At 41.1% G+C, this 14,668-nt stretch overlaps 2 protein-coding genes across 2 annotated transcripts in view; one reads left to right on the forward strand and one right to left on the reverse strand.

Annotated features, from left to right (window-relative positions):
- Positions 1-224: 224 nt before the first annotated feature.
- RPL31 (ribosomal protein L31) lies at positions 225-5,591 on the forward strand. Its single transcript, XM_067294665.1, has 5 exons — positions 225-296; positions 1,002-1,118; positions 2,671-2,796; positions 4,836-4,948; positions 5,525-5,591. Exons 2-5 carry the CDS (start codon positions 1,012-1,014, stop codon positions 5,554-5,556), a joined length of 378 nt encoding a protein of 125 aa, XP_067150766.1. The 5' UTR covers positions 225-296; positions 1,002-1,011; the 3' UTR covers positions 5,557-5,591.
- A 553-nt stretch (positions 5,592-6,144) lies between these two features.
- The window catches only part of TBC1D8 (TBC1 domain family member 8), a 50,596-nt gene continuing 42,072 nt past the window's right edge, over positions 6,145-14,668 (reverse strand). The window contains exons 12-20 of the mRNA XM_067294675.1: positions 14,045-14,330; positions 13,385-13,514; positions 13,022-13,120; positions 12,350-12,418; positions 10,799-11,039; positions 9,452-9,517; positions 8,741-8,830; positions 8,414-8,514; positions 6,145-7,117 (exon numbers count right to left, since the gene is read on the reverse strand). Of these exons, the coding sequence (XP_067150776.1) occupies positions 6,659-7,117; positions 8,414-8,514; positions 8,741-8,830; positions 9,452-9,517; positions 10,799-11,039; positions 12,350-12,418; positions 13,022-13,120; positions 13,385-13,514; positions 14,045-14,330 (1,541 nt within the window). The 3' untranslated portion in view covers positions 6,145-6,658. The remainder of the gene's footprint in view (positions 7,118-8,413; positions 8,515-8,740; positions 8,831-9,451; positions 9,518-10,798; positions 11,040-12,349; positions 12,419-13,021; positions 13,121-13,384; positions 13,515-14,044; positions 14,331-14,668) is intronic.

A 14,668-nucleotide genomic window follows, 5' to 3' on the forward strand; every position in this document is an offset into this window, starting at 1 on the left:
GACAGGCGCAGCGACGCCGGGAGGCGGCTGGGCTCCTTCCCGGCAGCAGCCGGCCCTGTCTGCCGACGGCGACTACCGTGCGGCCCCGCCGCGGCCTCCTCGGCCCGGCCCGCTCAGCGCCCGTAGCTCCGCTCGCGCCCGGGGAGAGCGCTGCGCATGCGCGCCATCGCGAGACGGCCCCGCCGTGCGTCGGGAGGGAGCGCTCGCGCAGGCGCAGTCGGCCCCCGCGGCAACCCGGAAGGGCTCCTCTCGCCCACAATCCTCTGCGCGCTCCTTCCGGCCTGTGCCCGGGCAGGGTGAGTGGCCGTCCCGGGGGCGGCCTCTGCAATCCGCCTCCATCCGCCGCGCAGACCCCGCTGCGGGAGGGGTCCCCGGCGCGGCGCGGCGCGGGGGGCGGCCCTGCGCGCGGGGCACCGGGCGTTTACTCTCGGGGGCCGGCGGGGCCGCGCTCGATGGGGCTCGGGTCCGCCCCCCCCCCCCCGGCCTGCGCCGAGGCGGGCGGGGCGCAGGTCCGGGGAGGGCTGGGGCGCTGCGGGGCTCCTGCGGCGCTGCGCGGGCCTTGGTGAGGGAGGGGGGCCGCCGGCCGCCCACAGGCTGCAGAGAGCGTCTCTCTGCTGTAGCAGCATCCTTTCCTTTTCGGGACGGGCTGAGCTGCCTTCCCGGGTGGCCCGGGAGATGGGAACTGGAAATATAGAAGCAGCAGAGGGGGAGTGTTAGGGACGCTTGGGGCTGGCCGGGAGCCCGGTCGCCTTGGGAAGTGAGCGGGGAGCGTCAGATGTGTTTCCCGTTGCTGACGGGGAGATGGGAGTAATGTGTTTGTAATGCTGAAAAGTCACTACTTAAATTTGCAGGTGATGTGACCCAAGTAATCGTTTAATTAGCTTCTGAATGTGGGATTTGTGTGACTTGTAGTGAGCAAGAGAAAATGGGAGGAAGGGTGACTTGGGAAAAGCCCACGGGAAGTTCGCTTTGTGTTTGACACGTGCACACATGCTTTTCAGTGTTGCTCAGATGGCTCCTGCAAAGAAAGGTGGTGAGAAGAAGAAGGGACGATCTGCCATCAATGAGGTGGTAACTAGGGAATATACGATCAACATTCACAAACGGATCCATGGAGTGTAAGTTCTTGTTTTACATCAGTGAAATTAGCCTTATATAAAGTGGCATCTGGAAATGGGTTCAGCAGATTTTAAACTGTAGTGAATGACAGTCCTTGCTGGAGCTGATTCTGATGTGTGGTGTTTTAGTCCCTTGTTCTACAGCTGTGTCCCCAAGGGCCAGCTCTGCACCTGCACAGATCTATACAAGCAAATGGCTTTCAGGAACAAGCTTGTTTCCTTCATGAGTGTCCTTGGATTTAATTTGATATTAGAGCTATTTACCTCTGTGCCTAAGTCCTAATTCTTTCCTATCTGAAGTTAAAATTTTGTCTACTGTATTTAATTTATAGAAACTAAATATTGTTGTAATCAAATATTTGGTTCTATGCTTATTGCTGAATCGTATGAGGTTTAAATTGGGATATGATTTGACTTAAACAGTATTCATTGGTCAGTGCTGTGTAGATAAGAGTAACTTTGTATCTGACAAAGTGTTGAAGAGGGCTTGTTGTGAAACTGTTGTCTGTCTTAGATGCTCTTTAAATGTGTATGACTACAGTCACATGGAAGAAAACTATATCCAAAGCAAAACAATTACCTAAATTGCTAAAGTTAGCTTACAAGAGAGTAAGAGAGAGATGAGACGGGCTATTTTAAAACCAGGGGTAAGGATAGGAGGCCCTTGAATGGAAGGGAGATGTTCTGGCTTTGCCTGTTGTTTGTGGCAGTTCATTTTAATCTTAATGCTGATATTCCTGTTTTAAGGCTCTCCCCTGTATTTGGGCATAAGTGGTGAAATACTTTTTGTTTAATGCTTCTGTCACTTGTGATCACTTCCCCTCCCCCAACCCCCAATTTCTAGCACTAAATATCGAAAGTAGTGTACAAACTAAATATAATCTGCTGTGGGACCTCAGACCTGATGCTAGTAGCATGCCACAGTGTGAGTATAATATATACAGCAAGACACTCATAGTGCAGCTGTGGCTTTTAGTCTAAATGTGTGGTCTTGCAAAACTTATCAATAACTGGGGTCTAGCTGTACTCACAAAAGAATAGTTTCGGTGGTGGTATTAATGTAATCCTGATAATGCACATAAAGTACTTATCAAATAATAGTCAGCAGAAACTTATAAATAACAGGACCAGTTTTGTTCTTTTGTCATATATTGTAATACTGACATAGTTCCTTCAGGTTTGTACTGTTTCTCGTAGGCCTGCTCAGAGTATCTGTGAAAGCTCACTTCTCTTCAGTGGTACTGGCAAGAAGTCTTTAATGTCAGGATGCTAGAAAACAGTCCGAAGCCCTGTGAGATCTTGGAGTTGCAAAATTTTACTGAAATTATTCCACATAATTGTATGTGGTTTCTGTTAGGGACAGACATTAAGGCTGGCAGGTATTTACTACAGTAAAAGTCTGATCATACTATGGATGCAGCTAAGGCTGTTGAGCAATGAACGAAATTTCTTGGACTGTATGTTTAGAGAATGACATTGGTTGAACACTGCAATGGGTATCCAGTGCTGGGAGTTTCTTGAAGTTAAAGAATTACTCTTGTGTTTGTCCTAGGGGCTTCAAGAAACGAGCACCACGTGCTCTCAAAGAGATCCGAAAATTTGCTATGAAGGAGATGGGTACTCCTGATGTTCGCATCGACACCAGATTGAACAAAGCAGTCTGGGCTAAAGGAATAAGGTACATTTCTGTGACTTTCCTTATTGGATGAGAAAGGATCTTGCACCTGTGTATTTGGAGGGGTAGAAAATTTTGTATCCTTGTTGTATTTGCATTTTCTTTGCAAAAATTTCCTTTCTTACAGTATGCATAAGTGGGTAGAATCAAGGCAGGGGCTGTTTCAATTTCTTCTGATAACAAAGCTAATTTTTCCTTCACCTTTGTGTTCTGTGGAGCTCCCTCACTGAACTTGTAGCAAAGCTCCAGTAAACTCTGGAATCGGAAGATCTCTCCTCTTCCTTTGATAAGAAGAAACAAAAGGAAGGAGGGGATGAGGGTTTGGCCGCAAAACTATTGGGGTAGCATAATGTTCACTGTTGGAGCAGCCAGTTTTTAGGAACCTAGCTTTTTACTGATACCTGAAGTCCCAGGCTAGGTACCTGGGATTTGAGTAATGTGTCTGAATAGAGTTGCATATCTAAGCATACTAACTGACAGGGCCATTAAGCTTGTCTTGAAAGTACAAATGATAAGTAGTTTGGGGGCAGAGAGGAAACTTAAATGTCAAATCAACTACCTTTTAACGCATCTGAAGATGGCCTGAAGGGTAGTGACTGTGAGGAGTGGGACTTCTTAAACTGTAACAAAAAGTAAATTGGCAGAAATAAATGATGAACCGGTTACCCATGAACAGACCTCACTTTGAGCCCATGTCTTCTAAGAATTAGATGCCTAAGTCTAGCCATGTTGAGTATTCACAACCCTGACCCAGAGCTGTGTGCTTAAGCCAGTCATTTCTTAACAGAGTGGGAAGACGTGACTAGTTATTGGGTATTCGGGATTGGGGTTCTCTGTTATTCCTGTTAAGCTGTTTCATTTCAAATACTGTGAAGGGAGTAATTGAGCCAGATAACACTGTATCTGTAGAGTTTAGCAATGAGACTGCTAACAAGGACTTCCGTCCTGATATTAATGTATACAAGTATATTCTGTGGAGCAGGGAATCACCACATCTGTGTTTCCAGTGTGAGTTTACCTGTAACATCTTCCTCTTGAATGATAAGGGGAGGCAAAGATCAGAATGTTAGCTAGTGTGATGATCAGTGCTATAAGCAAAGTGGTAAAAATGCCTTCAGCTCCACTGAGGAAGGGGGAGAATTGAAACAAGTTCCCATGTCTTAATTACTGTGATCAAAAATGCTTTGTGCTGGGTGTGATTTAGTAGGTGTGCTCTGAGAATGCAGAGCAAGGAGGAATTTCCTTCTCATATTTTATGGAAGAGAGTACTTAGAGCAAGAGTTTCCCGAAATCCTAAGCTTATTTGAGGTGGGAAGGTCCTTTAAAAATGGTGTGGACAGAATGTTTTTTACTTTCCCTCAACAGCTTATTCTGGGCAGTCTAAGGGGAGGAAACTAAGCTACAATTTGCTTGTAAGAACAAAACCTGTTACGTAATTTAGTTGTTGTTCCACAGGCTTTGTGAGGAAGAAATGTTGATAGATTGCATGACCATAAATAAGACCTTGGTTCTACTGCTCTAATGTTGACCTGAATTCCTACATGACTTCTGGCATACAGCTTGGGCATTTCAGCTCTGACAGGGGCATCGGGCTTTCAGAACAGATGATTTTTTTTTTTGTTTGCTCAGTATTTTCTATTCAAGTAGAAAATACATGTTACTAACAGCTGCTTTGCTGATCATGTTTTTCATAGCATTTTCCTAGGATCAGTAGTGGACTGCTTGTGCACTTCCACCTTTGATGCTCTGGCTGGATTACGGGCCCTCATTTTATTCAGGGCTCAGTTAACTCTTACCTGCTCACTTTTTAAAAAGAGAGATGGTAGATGCTCCTCTAAGGCAAACGGTACAACTCTCTCTTATTAGGATGCTGACAGATATGGACTTGACTCATCATGTCTTTGTGCAAGTATATGAAGCTTAAGAATTTGCGGGAGTAGTAACCGTGGAGCAAAGGACCTTTACTTTCTTTTTTACAGTGAACTGGTTTCCATACATATTGTGTTGAAAATTAAACTATATAAATGTCACCTTCATTGTAGGAATGTTCCTTACCGTATCCGTGTGCGTTTGTCCAGAAAACGCAATGAGGATGAAGATTCACCAAACAAGCTGTACACTCTCGTAACCTATGTACCAGTCACAACCTTCAAAGGTAAGTTTGCATGCTCTCTTTCTTCCTCCATGCCATGCTTTTCTGAACAAGTAGTGCAGTCAGACTGCTCCTCCTACAGTGCAAAATTCAGATGAGAAGCATGCTGAGGGGGTCTGACTGCTGGCTTACCTAGCTCTGCTATAGAGGAGAGGGTTGCTAGCTTTTAATGCTGATGAAGCAAGCTAAGTGCGGAATTTAGTGGTGTGTTACACATGAATTTTGAATGAATGAGAAACACTGATCATAATTGTTAGGGTGATTTAAGGTTCGTGTTTTCCTATATAAAGTACATTCTCTGATGTCACAAGCTTGAGCAGGTTAAGGCTTTCTGCTTATCAGCTGACAAATACCTTATTTGCAAAATTGATTTAACATGAAGTTTTGTGTTTTAATATTTCTTGAAACACTTGCCTGTCTATTTTGTTCTCTCAGAAGTAAAGCAACAAACTAGCTTTCAAACTGCAGGTGCACTTTATTTTGAAGATTTGCGTGTATATATATATATATATATATATATATATATATATAGGGAATTGTCCTAGTAATAGATGATGATATAATTTTTTTGTTTTGCAGGTCTACAGACAGTCAATGTGGATGAAAATTAAACTTGATTTTCATTACAATAAAACTGTAAAAACAATCTTTATTCTGACTAAGGTTTCTTGCTGACCAGTGTCTTCAAGCTCTCGTTCCATGAAGTATTGAGCTGAACAGGTGATGAGCTCTTAAACAATCTTGCTTATTGGGGGCTTGCACATAGTGGTATAATTTTTTTCAATTAAAGATCATTTACACTTCTGTTATCTGTGAGTGGAATGAGGAGGAGGTGCAAGTGTGTTTTATGTGGGTGGCAAAGTCCCACTTTTTGTTCCTGTGGGAATTAAGAGCCATTACACAGGGATTTTAAGTTAAGGCTAAGTTTGCAAAAGATGGTCTAGCATTGATAAGTTAGATCAATACTTCATAGCTCTACTCTCCTGAAGCTAAAGCAAACTTCTCTCTAGCTTTGGTCTCCTGCTGGTCTTTTAGGTAGAATCAGTAGCCTCCTCCCAAGTAAGTCTGTGCGCTACCCTGAAAGATGGGATTCTGAGCAGTGAATTAAATGGGGAATGCACTAGCTCAGGGAATTGTTTTAATGAAGTAGGGATAAGGGCACTTGCCTTCTGTCAATTAAGAAATACTGTCACTGCAAGTCTAGTACAAAAAGGGTTTATTGAAAAGTGCATGTTTTCACAGACCAACATTAAAAGCACAGTCCATGTACACTTAACATTTCAGCAAGACATACAAATTGGGATACAGTCAAATATATTAAAATAGTTTCAATTACCAGCATTGAAACAAGTTTTCAGTATTAGTGCAAAAAAGGCAACCCAAACAAACTGCAGACAGTAGCTGAGAAGTGTTTTCCCCTGTTTAAAAAAAAAAAAAAAAAAAAGAGAAATGGAGCCAGCCTCTGCTCTCCCAGTATGGAAGAGGGCTGCAGCATCTTCACACTGCAGACAGATGTTTCCTTTTACATTCAAAACAAGAACATAATTAATAAATCAATGGCACAAAACAATCTACACACCCTTTAGCTTTTAAAGCTCTTAAACTGAAAACCACAGACAGACAAATTGTTTATCAAAAGTACACTGCTAACTGAAAGCCTCTTATATGTGCTTTGGCATAATTTCAGTGCATTTCATTTTGACAGGTTTGCTACTACTGTGTGTTCAGTTTTGTATGTTCACCTCGTGACTGGCAGCTCATTCCATTTGTTTTGAGACTATATTGATTTAGTTTTGCATTCTCAAGTTTTGGCTTCAGTTCTAAGGGTTTTTCAAAGAAATTAACTAATGACTGTTCAGTCAAGAGGGATGCCAAAATATGTTCAAAAGAGACAGTCCAGTCCCCTTCAGTTACAGGTGAAGATTGAGGGTCTTTGTGAGGGGTCTTCACAGTGTCAGTAAAAACAGCATCTTGGTCTGAAGCAGAAGCCTCGGGCTGCAAGTCCTCAGTAAATTCATCTGATCCACTCCCCAGGCTGATGCTTCTTTGTCCTACTTCTCCAATCTGAAGTAACAGTGTGGTCACAGTGGCAATGGCTTGATATAAATCATTCTCCTCTGGATCTTCATGAAACATGCTATACAAGGTTTTGCAGAATTGAATGAATTCCCTCTGGAAAGCATGAAAAACTGTAAAATCAAGCTACTGAACAGCCACAAAAAACAGTAACCGTAAGAGTCAGGAGAAGGCACAGTGCTGCAAAGGAATGCAGAGTGCTGTGTACAGTCATGCTCGTTTATATCTTACCTACTTAAAAAAAAAAAAGCTAGCAAAAGGATTTTGACCTCCACTGATTGCAGCAAACCTTGGTACTGCAAATCAAAAGGGGAACAGTAAGAAAGTATTTTGCTGCCTTAACTAGAACAAGAGATTAGGACCACACAGATGAACAAAGGGCAAGTGAAAGGATACAATCCATTACTGGTAGAAAAACAGGATGGCTGTTATTCAGAGTAAATTATGACAGAAATGGCCACCTAAAGGCCTGCAAGCTTTTTCTCCATCCTTTCCCAACTCATTTTCTTCTAATAACAACATTCAGACCTCTTCCCAGCCCAATCCCTTCTCGCCTTCCCTCACTCACCCATCACATGTCTGCCAGGCTATAAGACATTGTTTATATACCCTGTTAGGAAATCTGTGAGTCCTAGATTTTTATACGAATAATAGTAATCCAGTTTGGAAGGGACCTCAGGAGGTTCAATCGAATGATGGCTTTATGAGAGACTACATAGCCCTGCTGAGCTGAAAGATTAGGCACGTGTCACCATTTAAAAACTGAGCAGCATCAGCACAAAAGGGATTCTGGGTGTATTCTCATCTTCCTTTGCCTATCCATACATACAAATACAGGAAATAATACACTGGGGGGCTCTGTATGTCAACAACATAAACAAGGCCCTACTGGCTTTAGGAAAGAAGGTAAGATGACAGAGCCTTCAGCTGTCTTACACAGTTCTAGTCAGCATTTGGCTAAGCTGGGGCAAGTCCCAGGTAATGATGGACTGGGAAAAAAGTTATTGATTCAGTGGAAAACAGGTCCTGAAAGGCAAAATAGCAACATGCATTCTCTAAGCTTACAGGAATGCTCTAGGCTTAGGAGGAGGACTTTTTTCCAGCTTGAACAATCTGTTATGCCATGAAATTCTTTCTATTCACCAGCCAGTCTGAGCAGGGGGAGCCTCTAGAAAAGTAGCAGAGAGCTTGCAAACATGATACCTTCTCCCTCGTTCAGAACAGCCCAATCCTAGATATCTAAAAGACTGAATCTAAATTTAGGCTTAGCCTAAACACACACACACACACCAAAAAAAAAAAAAAAAGGAGCTAAACAGTTGCATTTAGTCGCATCATTTTTGAGTTCTTTCCACTTCTTTACAAATCGACTTCAGTCCCTGGTATACATACCTGGCTCATTTTTGGCAATTCCTTTTCAGTTTTAGCATCCTTTTCTTTGGCTAGATCCCTAAGCATCTGCTTCAATTGCTTTTGGTAATCTGCTGCATCCCCTTGTGTGGAACAGACACAAAGAATTAGTTTTATTATTATTTATTATTGTTAATTATTATTATTTTTTATTATCTTATTTATTGTTAGTATTTATTATTTTTAAGCCCACTGCAATAAATTTGTATTTCAAAATAAAACACAGAGTAGAAATAAGCAAATGGGGGTAACAAATGGAAAACTGGATAGCTCATATGCACATGCATTAGAGAACCATTTCAGACATACCATTCGATTTTCCAATAACTAGAGGTCTTGAAGTTGACAGCAAAGGATTCTTTAATGGTGACTGGCTGTCTCTTTCATTTTCTGTGAGAGCTATAAAAAAAAGTGAGAAATGTAGTGATTGATCCTTCAAATGTTACCTAATGGTTATTTATGCTTTTAAAATTTACATAGTTGCAGTAAGCAGAATAATAGGGTAAGGGTGAGTGTTCTTTAAACAGTACTTCATTAAATCATAGTGTAAAATTATGTTAAAATAAGATTGGTGCTGCAGTGAAAGAGTAGGAAGTTTGCCAAGAATGGCACATTAACAGAGATCTTTGCACATTAGAGAAGCTACAACAAAATTGTGTCACATAAGCAAAACAGGATCAAACTGCAATAAGGAGTTTTCTAATGTAAATGGAGTACCAGCCATTCAGAAATGTTTTTCCAATTCATATTCTGTCTGGAAGTAGCCAGATAATTGACTGCAAAACATCTCAGGCTGCAGCAGATGTGAATCTTAACATTGTAGATCTAAAAATTTCATCCCCCAAAAGTTCTGATTGTAGTGATTTTTAAACTGCAATGAACATAATTACACATGCAAATCCTATGTGCTCCCAGCTGAAGTAAGCAAGATAAGGTTCTTCATTAAGCAGCCTTTCCCAAAAGTTTTAAGCCAGAAGTTGTGGGGAAAGTTAAGTACTCATTTTCTTTCAAATTTCTTACCAGGTGGGATATGCAGCTTATATAACAGCTTTATCTTTTCATTCATTTCTCCATTATACATAACATCTGCAAGGAAAAAAAAAAAAAAAGAAGGAAGTGGACTAGAGCATTTACTTCCATAGTTTAAAATAAATCAGTCATTTCTGTGCACAAAAGATAATTGTTTGCATGGACAGCACATGCAAACACATGGCCAGTACATTACATGGAGATATTTCAGTTGTGTCCGATCAATGAGGAACAGCAGGTGACAACCATCTGCTTTGTTCTTTGTTCTTGTAAAATAGACTGCGAGCACCTAACCCTATGGAACTTGATCATCTTTTAAAAATACCAAAGAGGATGTCAGGGAATCTAGCAAAGGCTGTTTGTTGCCACAGATTAACAAGAACGTGAGAGGGGAGAGACATAAAATTCCTTTCCTTCGGGGACATATTCTTAATATTTTTTTCCTTTCAGCCCTTAACTGTTTTGGACATATTCTATAGAACAGCAGTAAGAACTTCACGTGTGACATAACTAATTTTTTAAATGACCAGTAGAAATGAGATTCTAAACTTTTAAATGCACCGAAATACTGTGAAGAGCTTTTTTTTTTTTTCCTAAAGATGTATCCCCCTAAGAATCAAAATCACATTCTAGTATAATATTCACATCAAAGAATTCTTGAAAGCTTAAGTGGCGAGAATACAGATTTACTGATTTTACTGCACCTTTGAGTACTGATTCATTTTTTTGCACTTAGAGTGAGGAACAGTTATGTGTCACTTTTATCTTCAGCAAGGTTTTGGAATGGGCGGTCTCATCTCATTGGAACAGCTGACGGCCTGGAGAACAGCTCTGTCACAGCTCTCAGTCCCTGCTGGTCATATGTTTTTGTTCTGCTAATTGTTGACATATGGGTCAAGCAACAGTCTGCTTTAGGAGACTACAATTAAAGTCTTCAAGAAGCAGTTAAAAACACGTATGCTGAGATTACAAGGGCTGAATGCAACAAGCAGGTAGAAGAGAGGATTTCCTAGCCTTCCATACAGACCCAAATGTAAGTTTAATTATGCTAAAATATTTTCTGCAAAACTACTACTATGAGAAATAAAATATTTCAATAAAATCTTCAATCATGTCATTAGGTTGCCTTTTAATTCTAATCTACATCAGATGATTGAAACGGTGAAAGTCGGTAAATATCGCTACCTACATTAATTATATGTCCAAGAAAAACATCTGTTTATATCCTCTTCTCTCAGTCATATCACATTTTAAAATCCGTGTCTCACCCAAATGCCACCCCCCATCTGTCCACCTTCCACCTGATGTGACAGCTGGGTGTCCCAGAGAGGCTGATACCTAAGCAGCTAGCGAGCCCCTTGAATTCGATGAGATGGTCCATGTTTTCATCCAGGAGTCGGAACATCCTTTCAGCGAGAACGTCAGTGTGTTCCCCGCAAGTCCATGGCGAGACAAGTTTGTAAAGGTTAGTGAACTGCTGGGAATCTATTCTGTACTGCTCAGCGTAAGGTCTGCTAGGGTCGTGTCGCTCAAAGACCGGACTTGTCATTTCCCAGTAACACCTTATTAAATGCTCTCTCTAGGAGAAATCAAAGGCAGTAGAGAAGAATTACAATGTGCACTATCAAAGAGAGTGCGACTGGCAGAAAAAAGCATTCACATCAAGGAAATGAACAAAATTCTGTGTGTGTGTGTGGTGTTATGATGATATCAAGACCATTCCTATGAGGAAAAAGGAACGTACGAGTCTTTAATTAGAGCAGCCAAGCTCCCTCATGATTTCCAAATTCAATGCAGGCTACTGAAACTCTATTAGCCACATCTGGCCCAGGATGCCTCTAATCATCAAACAGTACAAAGGATTGAAGAAAATTTAGGATGTCATACACACTTCACTTGTTCATTTATTCTCTCTGACCCCTCTATTTGGATACGGTTCCTATTTGTCTTCCTTTAGGGACCGGTTGATGTAAAACAGAGTCCTAACAAAATGAATTATCCCAGGGAAGGAAAGGACTAAAGAAAAAAGAATGATGAAGAAAACAAAAGAGAAAAGGGAAGGAGAGCAAGTGAGTCAAAGATCAAAAACGCAGCAACACAGAACAGGAGGGAAGCACTGAAGAGCATGTCATCAGCACCACTCTCTTATTGACAACTGATGGAGGGAGGATAAAACTGCTCTTCTCCAAAGTTATACAACATTAAGAACATACTACAATAACTTTCTCAGTTGCCCAGTATTTATGGCAAAAAAAAACCCACAGTTAATTACAGTATTTGTCCTTTACAGGTGATAATTACATGACTGGAGCTCTAAATCAAGCATATTTGCACAAGCTCAGATGTGTCTGTCTACAGGTGATTGTTTTATAAGAGTCTGAAAATTTTCTCCAGTTATCCCACCCAGTTCTGTCAAACAGCATCCTGATGTAACAGAACTGGAGTAGAAACTACTTTTAGTTGTAAAATAGTTTTTAGAAAATAGCACAAGTCCTGCCACCCCTTGGAGAACTGAGAATCTGTTTTTAAAAAGTATTAACAAGCAGGACTTAAAGTACTGCAGAGTAACATGTCACTAAGTTTTGTGAAAATTACCAGAACCCAATTTCTCTGAAACATTTCCAGGAAGCAAGTTAGAAAGGAAACACTGAAGTAATTCTCATTTGAATGATCAGTACATTAATACTGCTCTTTAATAACTGGATAACCACATAAAGGACAAAATGACAAGGTCCAGTTTAAGATCTCATCTAAATAATACCACACAGGCAGATGAACCCTCCCAGCAATTCCACACACAATGTCCAATTTGGCTCTGCTAAGTGAAGGCTGGAAATTATACCCAGAAGCCTCAAATAGCTTCATCCCCAACTTTTCAAGTAGACAGACCTTGAACAAGTCATACAATTCCTCTAAATCTTCAGGAAGAATCGAAACATCTGGGATGACAACTCGGAGCTTAAAAAGAAAGAAAAAAAGTACGTCAGTGACAATCCCTTCTACTGTCATCACTGACACAGGCAGGCCCATTGAGCTCTCCCAGTGACGGTACTGACGTTGTACAGCTGAGAACTGGAGTACTGAAGGTCCTTGTAACTTCTCTCCCTCCCTTAGATTCCCTGGTTGGACAAACCCATGGAAGAGAAATCCCTCAAGGGCTATTAGAAACAAAGACAGGAAGTTCCCAAGCTACAGGTCACAGGAGGCTGCGGAAGCCTCACATCATGCTTGCTTTCTTCTTATGCTGTGCCCTGGGCATCTGTCTAGGGCCACTGTCAGAGACAGGACACTAGGTGAGACTGTTCTTCAGGTTGACCCAGCAGGTTGTTCTTAATGTTTTAACAGCCCTGGAGATAATGCACTTAGCTGCCAGAGAAAAACAAAAACATCAGCATCCGAGAAAAGGGTTTTCTCCGGAGTCAGTAACGAGTCTTCCTTTTCTCATGATATGGTGCCTTTAAAAAAAAAAAAAAAAAAAAAAAAAAAAAAAAAAAAAAAGGCAAGCCAACCTGCAGTGACTAGGGTGTTAAACTACTACAATCTAAACTATATCCTACTCACCACATTTTGCTTGGTTGTATCTTCATGGCTTTGCAGAACACGGATTCTATGCTTGTAGCGCATGTGCTCTATCTGTTCCACAGAATGGTCTCCAAATTTCTAGAATGGAGGAACAGAATTTTATTAGACTGGAAATGCAACTTTGAAAATATTGCGAGTCCTTAAAGAACCCATGGGTTAAAGTATATTCAATCTTTTATTCATCTACCAATGTAGGTATTTATACTACACCTAGCATTGTGCATTTGAGCACATATTCAAGGATTCCTTAAAGATGTGCAACAACTATCAAAATATCCATGATGAATTTAGCCTTTTTAAACTATAACTTATCTGACCAATAGGCACCAAACTGTATTTTACCTCATAGGAATCATGAATTAGGTTAGCTATTTCAGTCACTGGAGAGGCTTCCTGATCATCACTGAAAAATGCATGGTGATTACCAATAGGTGGCAGAGGACTTTCTTCATTTTTAACATGCTCTAAAAACCTAAAGGGAACAAATACAAGCAGTAGATAATACTTTGCAGTACGCTCTTCTCAAGGCATAATATAAATAAGCAAATAAGCCTTATGGCTCAGACTTAGCAGAAATAAATTGTTTTTTTAGGCTGCTAGGCTTGTCAAAACTGTCTTAATTATTAGTCATCCTAGGAACTGCAAGCCAGCCAAATGATTAAATTTTGCCAAAGGAAGAAAAGTTCTGTCTTCTTGAAGTCTGGAGCAGGAAGCTCGTCACTCTAGGGAAGACACTAAGAGCAGCAGTAAATATTGCACAATTGACACAGTAAACGCATGCCTCTGCACTGCCAGGAAATTTCACAGGACAACTATTCGTCAAATTTACAAAGCCTATTGTTTAAGGCAGACACCGAGAAAGCTGCAGCAGCAAGCTAACACAAGGGTACTGCCTGTGCCTACAGAACGCCGTTGTTATGACGACAGCACCCAAATGCCTTTGTTTTAAAGCAGGCGGCTTTGTAAGGGAAGTAACACTGGAAATCAGGTGGGTGACAATACCTGCTCAGAATCATCAGGGCCTGTCCGTCGTCCTTGCTGTTACACAGATCCACTGCATTGGCTTCAAGGATAGCCAGGCCTAACTGAAAAATGGCTTTGATCCCATCATAGAAAAAGCAGTCCACCACATTCACAGCACTTTCTAAAGGCATGATACTAAGGAAAAGGGTAAGGAACCACGAAAGAGAAATGGAAGCTAAGGTAGTCAGATCCTTCATATGCTCCGCCAGCTCTGGAAGTTGCTCTTTTATAAGCTCTTCAAATACCGACTGGTCTACCTGAGCACCTACAAGTCATAAAGAAATAGCATTAGCCAGGACTGAAGCAAGAAAAATTGTTCTTTAAAGCTAATGATCACTGTCAGCTATCAATTGCAAGACTTTTGTGACATTTAAACTGACAAGATATGCACATAATTACAGTGAAAAACCCCATTATCTTCTTGTTGTGGTCTCAGCCCCAGCCCTAATGCCTGCACTCTTTACTATACTTCTTCCTGCAAAAAGACCAGGTCGATTTCTGCTAACTGCCTTTAGGGTGCTATAAAATAATAACAGCAGAAGCTTTGGTTTCGGCTAAAAGAGCACATAATAATTAAGTGCTAGCAAAAACAATTTTGAAGCA

This window comes from Apteryx mantelli, chromosome 1, assembly GCF_036417845.1.
Source record: "Apteryx mantelli isolate bAptMan1 chromosome 1, bAptMan1.hap1, whole genome shotgun sequence".
Classification (NCBI taxonomy): Eukaryota; Metazoa; Chordata; class Aves; order Apterygiformes; family Apterygidae; genus Apteryx; species Apteryx mantelli.

Coding starts and splice junctions, on each gene's coding strand:
- RPL31 (XM_067294665.1), top strand. CDS start 1,012: ATGGCTCCTGCAAAGAAAGGTGGTGAGAAGAAGAAGGGACGATCTGCC. Junction 1,119..2,670: donor CACAAACGGATCCATGGAGT/GTAAGTTCTTGT, acceptor TGTTTGTCCTAG/GGGCTTCAAGAAACGAGCAC. Junction 2,797..4,835: donor GTCTGGGCTAAAGGAATAAG/GTACATTTCTGT, acceptor CCTTCATTGTAG/GAATGTTCCTTACCGTATCC.